Below are 17,657 nucleotides of genomic sequence, written 5' to 3'. Positions count from 1 at the left end.
GGGAGCGCCGCGCGCCACGTGCGGCTTCCGGTCCGGGCGGGCGCTCCCCGCTAAGCGCTCCGGGCGGAAACACGGGGCGGAATGGCGGCGGGGCGGGGGGCGGCGGCGCTGCGGCGGGCATGGCGGGAGCGGCGGGCGGCGCTGCTGGAGCCCCGCTACACCCCGCTGGTGGCCGCCTGCCTCTGCCTGGCCGAGGGCGGCGTCAACCTCTGGGTCATCCGCAGGGTCCCCTGTGAGTGCCGGGGCCCGGCCCGGCGCTGCCCCCGGCGATGGCGGGGCCGGTGCGGGACAGCGCGGGGCGGTCCGGGGGCAGGCGCGGCTCGGCCCCGGGATGGGAGGTGATGGCGGGGCCGGTCCTGGGGCAGCGCGGGGGGCGGGGATGCCGCGGGCAGGGGGACGGACCTGCCCCGGCCCCTCGGGTGACAGCGTCCCCCGGGCAGGGGGATAGGTTCGGGCAGGGGCGCCTGGATGGGGCCAGGGAGGGACGCGGGGCCGGGCTGCGGGTCCCGGGTGTGGGCGGCAGGGGGAAGAGGCTGTGCTGGCAGGGAGGCAGGGGGTCGGGCTGGCGGGTCTGGAGGTGGGTCAGCCCCCACACCCCCTGCAGTATCCCCCGAGCCCCCGCTGAGCCCTCCGTCCCGCAGACACCGAGATCGACTGGAAGGCCTACATGCAGGAGGTGGAGGGTTTCGCCAACGGCACCCTCGACTACACCCAGCTGAAGGGTGACACCGGGCCACTGGTGTGAGTGACAGGGACACCCAGCTCTCCGTGACCAGCGGCTCCCGGAGGGGCCGCAGGGCCCGGCCCCTCACTGCCGTCTCCCCGCAGCTACCCCGCCGGCTTCGTTTACATCTTCCTGGGGCTGTACCATGCCACCGGCCGCGGCTCCGACATCCGCCTGGCACAGTACCTCTTCGCCGGCCTCTACCTCCTCAACCTGCTCCTCGTCTTCCGCATCTACTGCCGGACCAACAAGGTACCCTGAGGCCAGGGCTGCTGCCGGCCGCCTCGGGACCTCTGTGAGGAGGGCTCTGCTGAGCCCTGACCCCTGCGAAACGGGCACAGAGTCAGGGCTGAGGTTTGGAGGAGCTCAGCCCCAGCAGGGAGTCCAGGACAAGCTGCTGATGACTCTGTTGTCTCTGTCCCCTGCAAGGTCCCGCCGTACGTTTTCTTCTTCATGTGCTGCGCCTCATACCGCATCCACTCCATCTTTGTCCTGCGGCTCTTTAATGACCCTGTGGCCATGGCCATCCTCTTCCTCGCCATCAACCTCTTCCTGGAGGAGCGCTGGTCCTGGGGCTGCCTCCTCTTCAGGTGAGGGGCTGGGAGCTGCTCTCCGTGGTGTGCTGGGTGCGTGAGCCAGCTCAGCCCCGGGAGGAGGCTGTGCTCGGCTCAGGGGCTGCCTGGGCTCCCGTGTGGGGTCCGCAGTGGTAATGCAGCTTCCTGCTCAGCCTGGCTGTGTCGGTGAAGATGAACATCCTGCTCTTCGCCCCTGGACTCCTCTTCCTCCTCCTGCAACGGTTTGGTCTCCTGGGCTGTATCCCCAAGCTCTGCATCTGTGCCCTGCTCCAGGTGGGTTGCTGTTTGCACTGGCTGTAGCAGCAGGGAATAGTGGGCTGCCTTGCCTGGCTGCAGAGCCGTGGGTGGAGACAGTGGTACCAGCATCTGTGGCCTCTCACAGCAACCTGGGTGTTGATAAATAACCTAACTCACCTGACTTTCATCTTTGGCTGACTGTCCCTGTCACCACCCGTGGCACTGGGCTTCTCAGGAGGTAGCTTGGGTAACAGTGAGCTGGTGTAGGGCTCTGTGACGGTGCTGGTGTGTCCCTGGCAGGTGGTTCTGGGCCTGCCCTTCCTGCTGGTGAACCCTGTGGGGTACCTGACCCGCTCCTTTGACCTGGGCCGCCAGTTCCAGTTCAAATGGACGGTGAACTGGCGCTTCCTTCCAGAAGAGGTTTTCCAGAATCGAGTCTTCCATGCTGCTCTGCTCCTGGCTCACCTGGCAGGCCTGGGGCTCTTTGCACTGCACCGGTGGCACAGGTGAGACCTGGGGTTCCCCACGGGTGTTGATCCCTGCCAATCCCATGTGCAGGACACAGATCCATGACTCCCCTGCCCCTGCAGTGCTGCAGTCCTGGGATTGCAGGCATGAGTTGGAGGGCAGTTACTGTTCTATTTTGGGGAATGTACGGCCCAGGCATTGTGGCTCACAGGGAAACGTTGGGTTGGGAGAGACTTTCAGCAGCTGAGATCAATGTTTGTTCTTCCCCCTCAGTTCCAAAGAGAGCATCCTGACTCTGTTGAAGGATCCTGCCAAAAGGAAACCCGCATCCCCTCGCTTGACTGTCAACAATATCCTTTGGCAGGGTGGGCAGCAGGGAGAGAGGGCGAAGGCAGGACAGGGGGAAACGTGGTTGGGTCCCAGGTCATGCAGTGCTGTTGTACCAGCCTGCCCTGGGGAAAGGAGCTAAGCTGGACAGCCGTTGTGGGATCACACCTCCAGCCTCCTGTGTTTGCCCCCTTAATGCCAGTGCATGGATTGTCTTCATCCTCTTCTCCTCCAACTTCCTGGGCGTCTGCTGCAGCCGCTCCCTGCACTACCAGTTCTACGTCTGGTATTTCCACACCCTGCCCTACTTACTCTGGTGCACCCCGACCACCAAGCTCGCCCACATGCCCAAGTACGTGCTGGCAGGGAGGGGGAGCACCCATCTGCTGGGGGTCTGGGAGTGAGGGTGGCTGCTGCGTGCCCTATGCTGACCCCCAGCTTTCCCCCTGTGCACAGGGTGCTGCTGCTGGGCGTGATTGAGCTCTGCTGGAACACCTACCCCTCTACAGTCTGCAGCTCCCTCTCCCTGCACATCTGCCATGGACTCATCCTGCTCCAGCTCTGGTACGGCACAGACCCCACGCCAGTGTCACACACCCCTGCACCGAGCAGGAAACCCACAGCCACATCCAAGAAAGCCCAGTGAGAGTAGGGATGGCTGGCCTCTGGGAACTGGCCTCTGGAACTGCCCCATCTGCCTGCTCTTCTCCCACTTGACTCCCAAGCTGCCCACAGCAATCCCAAGAGGGCAATGAGCGCTGGAACTGTGCAAAGGGGTTGGGTGTGGGGACCCTCAAAAGGCAGGACATCCTGAATAAAGGGGGCTTTGTGTGCCCTTCCCCAAAATCATTGTCCTGTGATGATGTCAGAACAGCTGTCCCGGGACTTGCCCCACCTGAGGGAAGGCAGAGCAGCTTCTAGAGCCATGGACACTCTCGCTTCCAGCTGTGGGAAAGGGATGCCCAGGGCTGGGCAGCAGCCTCTGGGGTGAGGTTAGAACAGAGGAGCTGCAAAGCTGCTTTGCCTCAAGGTTTCATTTGCTTTGATGGAGCCCAGGAATCCCTCCAGTACAGCTTTTCCTATTCCCCTGCCTGCTCCCTCTCACCAGAGGTGGCTGGGAAGGGGGTGACCCCCTCCTAGGATTCTGGTAAGTCCTGACATGGCCTGAATGGAGCCAGCAGCCCTCTGCTCGTTACAGAGACACCAGTGCAGGTGGCTTGGAGCCAGGTGTCTTTATTGGCCCCTTGGGCGGCCGTCAGACGTTGTTGGGGTTGTAGCACAGCATGTTCAGCTTGATGTTCTCGTCCCAGTGACGCAGCAGCAGGAACAAGTGCCTGGCTGCCCCTTTGAGGCAGCCCACGTCCACCCCCTCGGGCAGGCGCTGTGCCTGCAGCCACGCGTCCGCCTTGGCTGCCACCAGCTCCCACTCCTCAAAGAACCCAGCGCAGCGATGCTCCAGCCACGCCAAGGCCACCGCCGTGGCCCAGCTGGCGCTCTCCAGATCCTCCGGCCCCACATCCTGACAGCTCACACCGGCCTCGGAGGGGGCGGCCGAGTGGGGCCCGGTGTCGGACTCGGAGCCGTGCCCGCTGTCCGCCTGCGCCCACACGGCTGCGCTGGGCACCTCGGAGCAAGTGCTCCGGGACGGGGGCGAGCTGGGCTCCTCACCCTCCTCAGCCCCGGGTCCTGCCTCAGGCATGCTCCTGGCCCCTGGGGACGTGGGGCTGAGGCTGGCACGGTGGGAGGCATAGGGGGAGGCCCGGCGCAGGCGATCCAGGGGGATCTGCACCACTTCGGAGAAGCTCTCGGTGAGCTGGAACGGCCCCCGGGCTTGCTGCAGCTGCACCTGCAAGGAGGGGGACAGACGAGTATGGGGGCAGGCAGGGGCGCAGACCCACCGCAACACCAACCACTGGGGGCTGCAGGAGTGTCCCTGGGGCACAGGGACAGTCTAATCTAATCTAATGCCCCCCAAAAAGCCAGCCAAGACCCCCAGAGACATTGAAGGATGCAGCAGGGCTATGCAGGCATCTACTGGGAGCATCTTCCGCTGCTTGTGCTGCCGGGCATGAGCTGGGAGGCTCAGCTGGCACCCAGCAGGGCAGATCCCCCCACTGGGATGGGGACAGGGACAGCAGGTCCTTACCAGCGGGAGGTAGTCATGGCTGGCGTGGTTGCTGGAGCGCTCGCTTTCTGGGCTGAGGCACTGCGGGCGCAGCACCAGGCTGGGACCCCTGCGCCTGCTCAGGCTAAACCTGTGGGGTCACAGGCAAGATAACAGGATTGGGAGGAATTCCTGAAAGGCAGCTGAACACCAAACTGCTGCAGGGAAGGGGCTGGAGAGCCAAGCCCCCCACTTAAGCTGCAGGAGCTGGCAGGGGACATGGGACCAGGGGGTCCCAAAAAGTGGCACTGTCTCCCTCTCCCCACAACATGCCATTTTTTGGTCCCTTGCATCCCCCTATCCCAGTGTCACCTGGAGCCTGCGATGCTCTCTGTGGATTTCTGGGAGCCCATGGAGGTGGTGGAGGGGCTGGATGGAGGCCCTGGAAGGGGGAAGAGTTAAGCACAGTGGGAACATGATGCACCCAGAGGTGTGTCTGTGCCACTGCCCAGTCCCTGGCAGGGCAGCTCAGCCCATGTGCCCAGGGTATGAGGGCACAGTGGATGCTCCAGCTGTGGCAGGGCATCAAGGGTACCCCATCTCCCACCCTCATCCAGCCCTTGGCCCCTCCAGCCTGGACACACCGTTTGAGTAGTTCTGCTTTTCCCAGCCAAAGGTAGGGGAGGAGATGCTGCCCAGAGACCTGGCAATCTCATCTCGCTCTGCAAAAGAGCAAAGTCCTGTGGGGCCCTGGGCTCCAGGGACCCTCACTGCTCACAGCTGCTCTCAGGGGCTGCTATACTGTCCTCCACTCCCCCCATCCCCACTGCAGGGCAGGTGCCTCTGTCTGTGTATCCACAGCACCCCAGGCAGGACCAGCCCCACACAGGCACCAGCCGAGGGCCTGCAGAGACCCCAGTGCAGACCCCTGGGGAGCGTAAGTTGACATAAATATCAAAGTCAGTACCTGCAGTGCCAGGGACCTCATCCTGCTCCTCTACATCCTGCTGCTGCCCCTGACCCGCCGAGGAGCTCCGGTGGTGCCAGTTCCCTGCCGCGGCAGCTCGTGTCCGGCTGGCTGAGCCAGCTGCAAGGGACGATGCCACCTCAACCCTCTGTCCCCTTGATGCCCCCACCCCACTGGGCCCTTGTCCTTACCTATGCCCCACACCTCGGGGGCTGCGGGCAGGGCTGCCTGCGTGGCACCGTCCACAGGCACCAGGCGGGTGTAGAGGGAAGGCACGTTGCAGGCTTTGCTGGTTTGCACGGCTTTCAGGCGGAACCGGCGGGCAAAACCTGCCCGGAGCAACGCGGTGAGAGCAGGGAGGGGATGCCGGAGCCGCGCCGGGGACACGCACCAGCACCCACCCTGCTCCAGCTTGGCTTCCCGCTGCGCCACGCTCTCATTGTCCCGCACCACGGAGCGCGCTGCCAGGCGGTGCAGTGGCTTGTCCCAGGCTTTGGCCGCCAGCCGCGGCGGGTTCTCCCTGCCCGGCCCCTCCCGGGGCTGCAGCAGCGACTCCAGCGAGGCTGTCACTTCCCAGGACACCGGCTTGCCGGCTCGCAGCGCGTGGATCACCACCTGGCAGCGCAGGGGCGCGCTGGCATCGCCCAGGCTGGGCCGCCCTGGCTCGGGTGCCGCTGGAGACGCACTGAAGAGGTAGGAGGGCTCCACCAGCATGTCCCAGTCCAGGTGGGTGGGCGAGAGGAGGTTATCTGGGCAACGGTAAAGGGTGGGCTCAGCAAGACAGGGGCAACCCGGCTGCATCCCCACTGCCCCCGTCCCCAGAGCCAGCGCATACTTGACTCCATTGCACTGGGCTGCATTTGCCGTGGCTGGGGTCCCAGCTCATCCAGCCGCCCCTCCAGGGACTGGTTCCTCTTCTGTGACACCTTTTCCAGGGCCTGGAAGAGCCGATGGGCATCCAGCTCCCCGTGTGGCGTGGAAAAGCTGCGCCCGGCCAGGGCGGCACGTGCCAGCGCCTTCTTCTGCCGCGCCAGCTCCTCCGTGCTCAGGGCCACCGTCACCTGCGGTGGGGACAAGGCTGTTGGCAAGCCCAGCGCAGAGCCCACATTGCACAGAGCTGCGATGGGGCACCTGTGCCTCTCCAAGGCTGGAGCCTTGGCTGTCGTCAGCCCCAGTGCTCTGCAGGCTGGCACCAGCTGCCTCCCAGGGAAGCTGCTCTGGCACCACAGACAAGGGAAGCACCCACACACGAGTTTGCAAACATCCCTGGGGACTGACTCAGGCTGATGCTGGAGCTGCCAGGGATTTTTGTGTGTGCAGAAGTGAGGTTAACTAGGATACTCAAGCTGGATGATGTTTCGGTGGGATGATCCTCCCAGGTCCCTGCATTGAGATTCTTCCCCTAAAAGCCATGTCAGGCCAACGGCACCCATGCCACCCCTCACCTCAGCAGCAGGGACCTGGGAGGATCATTTACTCTGCAGGGAAATCACTTACGCTTGACATTTCAGCAGCAAAGGTCACCAGCTGTGCTGCTGTGTGACAGCAGTGCGTTACCTAAGCCGTGCCATTGGGAAGGAGTGTGTCCTGGTGCTGGATGACAGCTGTTCTCACCAAGCCTTGGGGCTATCATCACCAGGACAGCTGCCTTTCCCCATCCCCGTGACCCAGCTGGGTTTTAAACCCAGGTATGAAGCAGCAGAGAGGTGGCCCATTGCTAATGAAGTGTCTGGCAGTGTTGGCTGAGGGCTGAAGGAGCCAGGCTGAAGCCCAGCCAGCCAGCCCTTCCTCTCCAGCTCAACAGATTTGTTACGTGATGCCAGCCCAGCTATTTTCATTTGGTTTCTGCAGCTTTAAGGCATCACTGAGCTGGCTCGGGGGTCTGTTAGACACTCAGCTGACTGCTGGCCAGGGACACTAAGGGACCAGCAGCTCGGTCCCCAGCTGTCCCACTTCAGCGGGGCAAAACCACCCAAGGAACATCCTCATGGCATCTATTGCCAATCCTTGCTTAAAATCCAGGCTACAGCACTCTGCTTCCAGCCCAGGGAGCAGATGCCTGGGCACAATAGGGCAGCGAGGCTCCAGCTAAGCCATGAACAACCCACACAGCATGAGCCCCTGCCCCCCATTGGCATCCTTACCTGGGTAACAGCTGGGGCAGAGGGCAGCGGGGCAGATTTGGTGGAGGACTCGCAGAGGGACAGGCTCTTCTGGCCCTGCTGGGAGGTGACATCAGCACCAGGAGCCGAGGAGCCACCCTCGGGGGCCACATCCCGGGAGCCAGTGGACTCGCTGCTGGTGGAGCTGCGGGAGAGCAGCCCCTGGCTGCGGTCAGTGCTGACAGAACAGTGTGTCAGGACATACTGCTCCTGGATGTAGGAGGGCTGGTAAATCCGCTTCCAGATGTCTCCCCCAGAAAGAGGATCAATACCTGCCCGGTGAGCACACACCCTGTCAGCCCACGGCTCCCACGACTGCCCCCTGCCCCAGCTCTGGACCCCACTCACTCCGCTCTGACGCCTCTGTACTTCCAGCAAAAAGCTCCAGCGAGGCATCCCCAGTCCCTGGGTTGCTCTGGGGTGGCTGGTGGCTCTCCCCAGGACTGGCCACTTCCTGCTGGGAGAGAAAGGCTGAACCCCGGGAGCTCTGGCGAGCCCCTTCCTGGCCCTAGAGGAGAGAGGACAGCACCGTCAGCCCCGCCGCCGGGGGAGCGGCGCTGGGACCGTGCCGCGCCCAAGGCCAGTGCCAGTGGTACCGGTGGGCGCCTGTCGCCGAAGCGGGCGATGCTGTAGAGGACACAGTAGCTGATGAGGCGGTCACCGGGGTAGAGGGCCGGCAGCTCGGTGGGCGAGAGCAGAGCCTCCATGCTGTCAGGGACGTACCAGTCGATGGTGATGTCGCTGATGGCTGGCTCGATCGCCTTCTTCAGGGACTTGATCAGCTGCGGCGGGGAGCGCAGACGGTGGTGTCAGACAGGGCCGTGTCCCCAGCGCTCCCCGTGCCCCTGCCTGGGTGTTACCTTGGGCTGCAGCCTCTCGGCCGGGCTCAGGAATTCGGCACGGCCCCGGCTCACCTTGGCCACGGCCTTCAGCAGCCGCCGGCACGCCCGTGGGCCCATGCCAAAGCTGAAGCACCTGCAGGAGAGCCAGGGGACGGAAAGCCATGGCTGGGAGGGGGCTGGGAGCTGGAAAACCCAGTGGTGAGCCCTTTAGTGGAGATGGGCAGGGGCGTCCGACAGCCGGAGCGCCATCCTGGCTCTGTGCTGGGCTGGGGCACGCCAGGAAGAGCCGAGCCGACGGGCTGAGGGATGCCATGGGTGAAGGACACCTGTCACCCTGGGTTTTCTGAGGTTTTGTTGTTGTTGTTGTTTTGGTTTCGTTTTTTTTTTTGCTTTGCGTACTGTGATCACACAGAGACCAGAGGTTTGCAGGGCAGAGTTGTTCCTCCGAGAGAGACCAAGGCTGAGCCCAGGCCAAAAAGCTTCTCTGCCTGTTTATTTCTTACTTTTTACTGGTTGTGGATTGGCTTCTGGGGTTATCACCTCCCAGCCCAGTGGCCAGACCAGCTATCAGTTACAATTGTTTTCAGGTTAGAAATATGTAAACAAAGAACAGGGAATGAAAACCAAAAGGTTTGTTTACATTACCATGTGTGAGAATAAGTGAAAACTGCTCCTAATATTGAGCAGAAGCTAAAGAGACTGACTCCATCTTATGAACAACCAGAAGGCTTTAAAAAAACTCAGAAAAACCAGGGTGACAGACACCCCCGGGGCAGATGCGAGTAAGACTTGAGGCTGCACAAGGAGAAATCAGCGGGAGCAGCGCGGGGGAATTAGAGAACTCCGAGAGGGGCCGCGGTGCCCGCGCCGTACCTGACGGCGCCGGCCTGCCTGCGCACCAGCCGCAGGATCCTGCCGGCGTTGCCCGCTGCCGCGCCGGCGAACAGGAACAGCTGGCGAGGGTAGCCGTGGTGGAGGGGCTGTGCCAGCGCCCAGCCCAGCGCCGCCAGCAGGTTGGTGCCGCCGCGCTCTGCCCGCAGCCCGCCGAGGTGCTCGCAGGCACGCCGCAGCGTCTCCTGTCAGCACAAAGAGCCGGCCGTGCGGCGGTGCCCCCGCTCACCTGCCCCCACCCCAGGTCAAGGAGCTGGGAGGAGGACAGAGAGGGGTCGGCGGATACCCGGGATTTGCCTGTGGTACTCACGTTGCTGCAGAGGCGACTGGATGGGAAGAGCGGCCTGACGTCAGCGCCGAAGCTGGCGAGGTTGAGCAGCGTTCCTGATGGGAGGCTCTTCAGGGCCACCAGCAAAGCCTCCTGAGGTGACAGCGGGGACCAGGGACAGCTGCTAAAGGCTGGCCAGCCAGGGAGCACCCCCGGACCCACGGCCGTGCCTCACCTTGACCTTGCCAAGGTCGGGGCCGCTGATGGCGTCGCTGCGGTCAATGAGGAAGAGGATCTCACGGGTGACGCTCTGCAGCTCCCCGGGGACGCCCTCCACGACCGGGCAGAAGTTCAGCATCAGCACGGGGTTGGGGAAGATGTCCTTGTGGAAACGCTTCTGCACGAAAGCCACCTGCGAGCCAGGCAGGTCAGAGGCTTTCTCAGGCCCTCGGGACCACGCCAAGGCCTTCCTCACCCACAGCCCACCCTCTCCCCCGTTCCTCCTCCTGGCTGGGGCAGCAGTAGCCGTGCCCTGTCACCTGTCTCTCGCCGCTGCCGTCCTTCCTGGCGATCCGCATGAAATCCCGGCGGCTCCGGACGTGCGCCTCGTACTCGGGGTACGTCATGGTGCCATCCTCAATCACCAGGTGGGGGCTGTGGGGCTCTGAGGGGCACAGAAGAGTTTCGAGCTGCCCTGTGCTGCAAGGGGCTGGGGGATGCTCTGGATGTTTCTGGGGCGATGCCTCAAGCCCTCCAAGGGCTCCGTCTCCCCTCACCACAAGGGTAGAGGATGATCTCCAGGTCCCTGTCATAGCGGTGGGGCTCGGCCAGGGTGACACAGGTGGTGGTGGCAGAACTGGCCCGGGGGTCGGCATCAGCTCTCAGGGCATGTGATGGGCTCTCCAGCCCTGCAGAGAAGGGAAGGCAGCAGGTAAGTCCCTCATGAACCCCCTCCCCAGCCCCCCACACACCAGGCCCCACAGCAGTGGCTTGTTCCTGACAGAGCTAATGGGATTGACCGGGCCAGCAGCAAGGAGCACATCCCCCCCCAACCAGCCACCTTCCCCTCCTCACCCCTCCTCTCCCCAGTGCATCACATCACCCCAGGGAAGGAGGCTGCTGACCTAGAGCTGCCCAAAGGCACAGGCAGGGTGACTTGGAGGGGTCCCAGCCCCAAGGATGGAGTGGGAAAAGGGCTTCTTCACCTGGAGAGAATGCCCAGGAACAGGCCCTCACAGCCTCCTAGAAGGGAGGTACCGGGGAACATCACCCACATTTTGAGGAGGTTTTACACAACAAACTGATAACACCCAAGTTACATGCCCCCCTACCTGCCAGCAAGCAGGGGCCCTTCACCAGCAGCTCGAAGGCGAACTCGTAAGGAAAAGGGTTGTAGGGTCGTCCCCGAAAGACATCCACACTCTCCACAGGCACCACAGTGGGTGACTGGCTCCGGGCACCTGGCCCCCCAAAACAGCTGGTGGGGCTGCAAGGGGAGAGGGGGTGATGGCTCCTGCCCCCCTGCGCTGCTCGCCCAGCGTTGGCATCACCCCCCTGGGATGGCAGAGACGGAGGAAGCCATGAAAATCACCATAGGGCCAACCTGTCGTCACACAAGCTTGCCGGCTCGCTCTCGGGGTCGGCGGGGACGTGGGGCGCGAGGATGGGGGGCAGCAGGAGGCGCAGGGCCCCGTCCGGCAGCGTGGGCAGCTCCTGCACGGTGCTCAGGGTTACAGCCAGGCTCTCCGACGGGCACAGCGTGCCAGTGACAATGATGAAGGTGGAGCGCTCCACGTCCTCATCCAAGACAAGGTGGCCTGGGCAGGAGAGGGATGAGGCATGAGGGATGGGGGGAGGTCAGTGAGGCATGTGGGGTTGTGGAGGGGGTCATTAGCGGCCCTAATTGCTCCCAAAGGTGACAGCAGAGCACAGGCATCATGAAGGCCGTGGGCATGATGGCAGAGCTCCAGACCAGGTGGAGGAAGAGGAAAGGAGACACCGAGATCTCCAGCCCCAGTGACCTGCCAGGCACTGCAGTGGCCTGGTAGGGGCTCTCAGTATTCCCCCACACTTCCCCCTGCCCATCCGGAATGTCCTGGCCAGGAACTCCCAAGAGCACCACCGGTGCCACGGCGCTCACCGCTGGCGCAGCGGCGCGGCCGGCCGGGGCTGGGGCTGCACTGGAGGCAGCAGTCCTGCACCCGGTGCCGGTTCTGCAGCTGGAACGTCACCCGCCGGCTGCCCACCGCTGCCTCAAAGCCAGCCACCACCTCCGACTCCTCCAGAGGGTAGATGAAGATGCCTGCAGGCAGAAGAGAGCCCCGAGGCAGATCCCGCTGCTGTGCGTGGCACGAACAGCCCCTGGGAGCCGTGCTGAGAGCCTGCCTGACCCGCAGCACGAGCAAGGATGAAATCCTCCTGTTCCCCTCTTTGCTCTGTCTCACTCTTCTGCTGCCCACAGTGTGTGACAGTGGCCCCACCTCTGCTCGTCTCCATCTTTGGTCCCAAAGCGAGCAAGGTTTGGGGCCTGGGACACAGGTGGGCTGCAGACAGGATGCTCACCAGCAGAGGTGGCTTTTAAGGGGCAGCCTGGCTCCCTGCTAGACCTGACAGTCTCCCTTACCTTCCACGGGCTCCTTGTGGGGGTTGGTGTACGTGAGGTGAGCAGTGATGCTCAGGGAGTATCCGTTGGCACAAGCCTTCACCGTGGAGCTCTTCAGGGGCAGAGCCTCCCAGGACAAGAGGGTGTAGAGGCCTGGCATGGTCCCTCAGTGGGCAGCTGTGAGCAGAGGGAAGGAAGGCACTGGATGCTCGGGGTCAGGGTCTGCTGGAAGGGGCTTCTGCCCACAAGCCATCTTCCTCTGCCCACAAGCCATTTTCATCTGCCCAGCCTGCAAGAGGGAGCAGGTCTCCAGCCCTCCCACATCCCAGGCTGCTCATCAGCATCCACAGGACACGTGGACCTGGAGCCAGGTCTCTCCTTGGACCCCAGCCCACCTGCAAACCAGGTCTGGAGCCACAGAGAGGGCAACAAAACTCCTGTGGGCAGCGGTTACATGCAAGCCCCAAGCCCTGGCAGACGAGCAGGGACTCCTTGACAGAATGGACAATGGCCAGCCACATGCAGCCCATGTCTCAGCCGCCCCAGAGCAGCTCCAGAGCCTCTCCACGCCGTCTCCTGCACTGGCTGGAAGAGGAGCATCTGCTGCTCCCATCTCCATTTGTCTACAGAGGTTACCAGGGTAATTTGTTAAAAAAAAAAAAAAAGAAAAGAAAAGAAGAAAAGGCAACCAGAAGGGTGAGAAGCCCACAGTGTAACTAGGACAAAGCAGCGAGCAGTGTTTGCTGGGGGTTTAATAATTAACAACAAGGTCAGTGCTGCACGGAAGAACAGCACAGAGAGGAATGCACTGCAGGGTGGAGCCCCACAAGGGGATGATCATCACCTTCTTGGCCCAGAAATGGATGTGTCCGGGGTCCCACCTTTTGGCAGGAAGAGAGGTGGCTGGGGATGCCTTCCAGCCACGGCACCAACTCACTCCACACCTCTCTTCTCCTTGGGAAAAACACCCATCACAAATAATTGTCTGGAGTCAAGGCATCTCTCCAACATCAGTCCGGCCTGTGCCATCCAATAATTGTGTAAAATATTCCTGACAGCCTTAGCCCTGGCTGTGTGGATCTGTGGACAGTGTGTGTGAGTTCTGCTCCAGACGTGGTCTGCACCTCTGCTCTGCCCCAAGCACCTGTGACCCAGCAGCAGCAAGGCCCCCGCCCCACGCCATGTGCTGGTGCTCCAGCACACAGTGTGCCCGGGGCAAGGACAAAGCCAGGTACAAGTGAGCCATCTGGTGCCCCCGCTCCAGTGGCCTTCATCCTGGGAAGAAGAGCTCGTAAGAGCTTTGGTAATGAGAGGCTCAGGGCGCCCTCGGCGTGTGATCACAGAGTGCCTCTCACTGAGCATCCTTGAAAGCGGAGCAGGGCTACAGCTTTGGAGGCAGCACCGAGACCAAACTCTCAGCTGGCACAAAGCAGGGAGCCTTGGAGAAGCGCAGAAGTGCATTAGCAACGTGGCTGCATCCCAGGAAAATCAGTCCATTACACCAGAGGAGAACCATTTACATGCTCAGCTGGCATTGCAGGGATATGCTGGCAGATCCTAGCCCCCCAACCACGCCCCATCATCAGCAACCCTCCACCCTCTGTGCAGGATGCTGCATGCACTGCTGCACCCCCCAAACTGTGCTCCCAGCACACGAGGTGGCACAGGGTCCCTGCACAGCCTGCTGCTCCTCCACACTTGCAGTTCCACATCAACAGCTGGTTCCTGCCCTGACCACAGCACCCTGACAGGATCTGGAGACCAGGACACCTCCAACCCAGCCACGCTGAGCCATTAAAGATGTATTTCTCCCCAAAGCTGTTTGATTTGTTCCCAAGGCACCCAGTGTAATGCTCAGCAACGTGCCCGCTATTTGCCGTGCCACCTGTCGGCCGGGTCACTGCCAGCTTGTTTACCAGGGACTTAGTGGAGAAGCTGTCCCGGCTGCTTTTTATCACTTCTCTTTACATTTACCCTCACAGAGTAAACAGGCCCCATCTGGTCCTGCCATGCTTTGTGCTGGCTGCTCTAAGCCCCGTGGTAATGAATAAAACCAGACCTGATGGTCCTCACCCCAGCCTCTTCATCCTCTTTCCCTAGGGCAGCAACTTGTCCCCAGATGCCAGCGTGGCATCACCAACAGGTCCCCAGCGCTCTCCTCATCCCCAGCATGATTTCCAGTTCCTTTACAGCTCTCTCTTCTTCCTCTCCTCCACTTACCGCCTGCAGGAGCTGGTTTAACCAGCAACAACCCTAATATAAAAGGGCTACAGCAGGCTGGGGGCAGCTCCCTGTGCTGGCAGCTAAAAACTCTCTGTGAAGGCGAGAAGGAGCTGACTCTTCCCTAGGTCAGAATAAATCAATGTTTCTCTTCTCGCCTGTGGGCAGGCTGAGTTTTCCAGCAAGGCTGCTGCAGGGAGGCAAGTGCCCGAGCCCAGTGGACCCTCCTTAGCTGCCTGGGGAGTTGTCAGAGTTTCACCTGCTGCAGCAACAGCCACCCAAGCCAGGGTTCAGCACTGTCCAGGGAAAGGAAGAGGCCAAACCCGACACAGGCAAAGCCAGCGGAAATTTCCACTGGTGACAGATACACAGAGAAAGGATGGAAGGAGAGGAGCCCAAGCCTCTGCAGGAGCACCCAGAGTGAGGAGCCACTGCTGGCCTTGCTGCTCAGCTGAGTTACCCCCTGCTTCCCCGGCCTCCCCTCCCTGTGAGACATCCCATGGGGCACAAAGGCAGGAGAGCAGGATCCATCCCAGCTCCTGGAGCATTGAGAAGGCCATGGAGGCAGGAGGTGATGGTGCTGTTGCCCTATACCCATGGGACACACCACTTTGCAGAGCCCAAAGAGGAGCGAAGGGGAAAGGAATTGCTGGATGGGGCAAAGGACTGTCTCCAGCGAGTGGAGCCTCCTGCTTTGTCTGCTGGGGAGTGGGAACAGAGAGCAGAGCCCACTGCACACGTGCATGCAAGCCGGCACTCACACCCTGCCTCCGACACCACATCCAGGACCACCACGTCCAGGAGCTGCACTGCTGCTCTCGCACACACAGAGCCACTGAAATCCCTGGAAGAACCCATCCTTGTGTCAGGGAACAGGAGTTACTTGCCCTCAATGCACCCTAACACAGGCAACCCCCAAAAAAGAAAAGTCTCAGCCCCATGGATTTCCCCTGACAAGGGCAAATCCTGGCAGGGCAGCTGCACAGAAGGGTCCCAGTGTCCTCCACCACAGGACAGCTGTGGCGGGGGCCAGGGACTGGTTGCTGATAACCTGGAGCGTGTTCCCAGCAGTTACTGGAGCCAGCCCTGTCCGGTCCCTGCCGGATGGTGATTTCAGCACTTTTGTGGCCCTGCTGTCTCATCTCCACCTCTCACCCCTCCTATGACCCAGAGCTGCCCTGACACAGTGGATGCGCGACCCTGGATCACCGAGGAATTGCGGGACACCCTCGGGGTCCCAGGCCACCATGGTCCCTGCCCTGCCCTGCCTGCCCCTGGTCCTTACCTGGAGGAGGAGGATGAGGATGACACAGAGGCTGCAGGCTCCTTTCAGCACCCGCTGGGTCCCTGCCTTCTGCAGAGCCCTCTTCCCTGGGGATGGGTTTCCCTGTCCCGCTGTCTGGGCGGCTGCGGTACCCGGGGGATGTGCGGTCCTTCCCCGCCTCTCCCTGCTGCAGGCTCCCTCTCTGGCACTGGCTCCTTCACCGCCCTCGCTCCATCCCTCACTCCCTGTGCCAGCAGCAGAGCTGCTCCAAGCCCAGCCTCATTAAAGAGACACACTCCCTATACCGGCACCCTGGGGGGGTGGGGGGATGCTCTCACCGGGAACGCTGGGGGTCTCAGGGGACAGCCAACACCCTCAGAGGGTGACAGGCACCAGTCAAGAGCACAGTCCACGGCTGTGGACTGCTCTGTACCCACAGAATAGCAAAGTCCAGGCATGGTGAGACCCCCGGTGATGCTGCAGCAAGAAAAACCACGGGGTTTGTCTGACTGGGACATGTAACCACCCCCTGTGTGCCCCCCCCACAACAGATCATGAGGCAAAATAGCCCCCATCAACCCGCTGAACTCTCCAGCACAAATCATGCTGGCCACAAGTGTCACAACCAGCTTCACTAGGAAAGGTCTCAGCCGCCCTGAGACCATAACAAAATGACTGGGAGGAGGCAGGTGCTCAATATCCACCACAAATCCAGATGCCCTGGGGTACCACTGGGCTTTCCTCATCGGCCTCCCTGTGCTGCAGTGAAATCACAGCCCGGAGGAGCAGGAAAGAGGGGGGATTCAGGGACAGCCCAGCTTTTGGGTGACAAGTGTGACAACAAGCCCCCCTGGGGAAGGTGCAGACAGTCAGGAAACCCCAGCAAAGTCAGGACACGTCTGCTGGCAGGGAGATCTCACAGCCTGGGGCGCACTGGGAATCCCTCAGCCACTGACAGCCCCGGGTTCCCAAGCAGGACCAGAGAAATCCATCAGATTTGGGCTAATCCCTGCCCTGCCTTTCCCAGGCAGCTCCCTGTGCTATAGATAGGGCTGTGCTGCTGCAGCTCTTTTTATAGAGCACACAGAGAGGAGTGTGTGTCCCCCCCCCGCACCACAGAACCCACCGTCGCAGCCACACCAAACCTGGAGCCAGTCCAGGCACAAACTGGGGCAGAAAAATCCAGCAGCACCACAAGGGGAGCAGTCCCCAGTCCTCAGCCTGTATTTTTAGATCTCACCTCTGAGGTGACCCACATGCCACCACAGCTTCAGCTCCTTGACACGGGGTTCACAGGTGACAGCAGGAGCCATGGAGGGGAATCTCAGCGGAAAACGCCCTTTGCTGCACGTGGTGAGACACACTCCTCCTTCCCGACCCCTCACCCTGAGCTTTAGTCAACAATTATCGGGCCAAGAGGCACTCGGTGCATCCCTAGGGCCCTTGCTAGAGCACTCTGAGCCATTCTCTCCCCCACGTGAGATGTCCCACGGCAAATCATTTCCCCTCCCGGTGCAGAGAGGAGAGCTGAAGTGTGCAGCTGCTCCCCTCCCCTGTCCTTTACAGCCACAGGAGAAGGATGCAAATCCATGTGTTATCCCCCGTGACAGCTGCCAGCCCTGGGAGCTGCTGGAGGCCCCGCACACACCACAACACATCCACACATCCTGCAACATGCATGGGACTCCCGCTCCCATCATCACAGCAAGCGCCACAGACGCTCCAGCCCCGGAGAAAAAACCCACAAGCTTTGATTTTTTTCTCTGAGATATCATTTCTAGGCCAAACTGAGGAGAAGAAAAGCGTCCAAATGTGAGCTCTGGTTCAGTGCCACCAGCCGGGGTGATGGAGCTTGGCCAGCCCGCAGCGTCAGACGTCGGCCCCGGCGCGACAGCAGGTGAAAAACAACGGCAAGCGCAGCGCTGGGACACAGCCGAGGCTGCCCCAGCGTGCTGGCAACCTTCAGAAGGGCTCCGTCCCAACCTGCTACCAGCCATCAGGTGTTC

At 61.9% G+C, this 17,657-nt stretch overlaps 2 protein-coding genes across 4 annotated transcripts; one reads left to right on the top strand and one right to left on the bottom strand.

The window, feature by feature from the left end:
- Window positions 1-81: 81 nt before the first annotated feature.
- On the top strand, window positions 82-3,177 carry ALG3 (ALG3 alpha-1,3- mannosyltransferase). Of its 3 annotated transcripts, none has more exons than XM_040074718.1 (9): window positions 82-232; window positions 642-741; window positions 829-976; window positions 1,154-1,314; window positions 1,452-1,572; window positions 1,837-2,042; window positions 2,278-2,354; window positions 2,539-2,683; window positions 2,788-3,177. In XM_040074718.1, the coding sequence occupies exons 1-9, from the start codon at window positions 82-84 to the stop codon at window positions 2,975-2,977; spliced, it is 1,299 nt and encodes a 432-aa protein (XP_039930652.1). In that variant the 3' UTR covers window positions 2,978-3,177. The 3 variants fall into 3 exon arrangements, with proteins under 3 accessions (XP_039930652.1, XP_039930653.1, XP_058277844.1); XM_040074719.2 differs by lacking the exon at window positions 82-232 and adding an exon at window positions 289-338; XM_058421861.1 differs by lacking the exon at window positions 82-232 and adding an exon at window positions 406-448.
- A 409-nt stretch (window positions 3,178-3,586) lies between these two features.
- Window positions 3,587-15,866, bottom strand: VWA5B2 (von Willebrand factor A domain containing 5B2). Its single transcript, XM_040074725.1, has 22 exons — window positions 15,673-15,866; window positions 12,189-12,344; window positions 11,706-11,867; window positions 11,157-11,382; window positions 10,897-11,051; window positions 10,342-10,473; window positions 10,105-10,229; window positions 9,801-9,977; window positions 9,608-9,718; window positions 9,280-9,482; window positions 8,425-8,539; window positions 8,161-8,346; window positions 7,913-8,072; window positions 7,547-7,836; window positions 6,238-6,463; window positions 5,804-6,151; window positions 5,594-5,731; window positions 5,403-5,522; window positions 5,080-5,157; window positions 4,808-4,877; window positions 4,478-4,586; window positions 3,587-4,177 (listed from the first exon to the last, which is right to left on the bottom strand). Exons 2-22 carry the CDS (start codon window positions 12,325-12,327, stop codon window positions 3,587-3,589), a joined length of 3,861 nt encoding a protein of 1,286 aa, XP_039930659.1. The 5' UTR covers window positions 12,328-12,344; window positions 15,673-15,866.
- Window positions 15,867-17,657: the final 1,791 nt, after the last annotated feature.

The sequence above is a fragment of the Hirundo rustica genome, chromosome 10, assembly GCF_015227805.2.
Source record: "Hirundo rustica isolate bHirRus1 chromosome 10, bHirRus1.pri.v3, whole genome shotgun sequence".
Lineage (NCBI taxonomy): Eukaryota > Metazoa > Chordata > Aves > Passeriformes > Hirundinidae > Hirundo > Hirundo rustica.
Note: the sequence above shows the minus strand (reverse complement) of the source record. Positions and strands in the feature narration are given on the sequence as shown.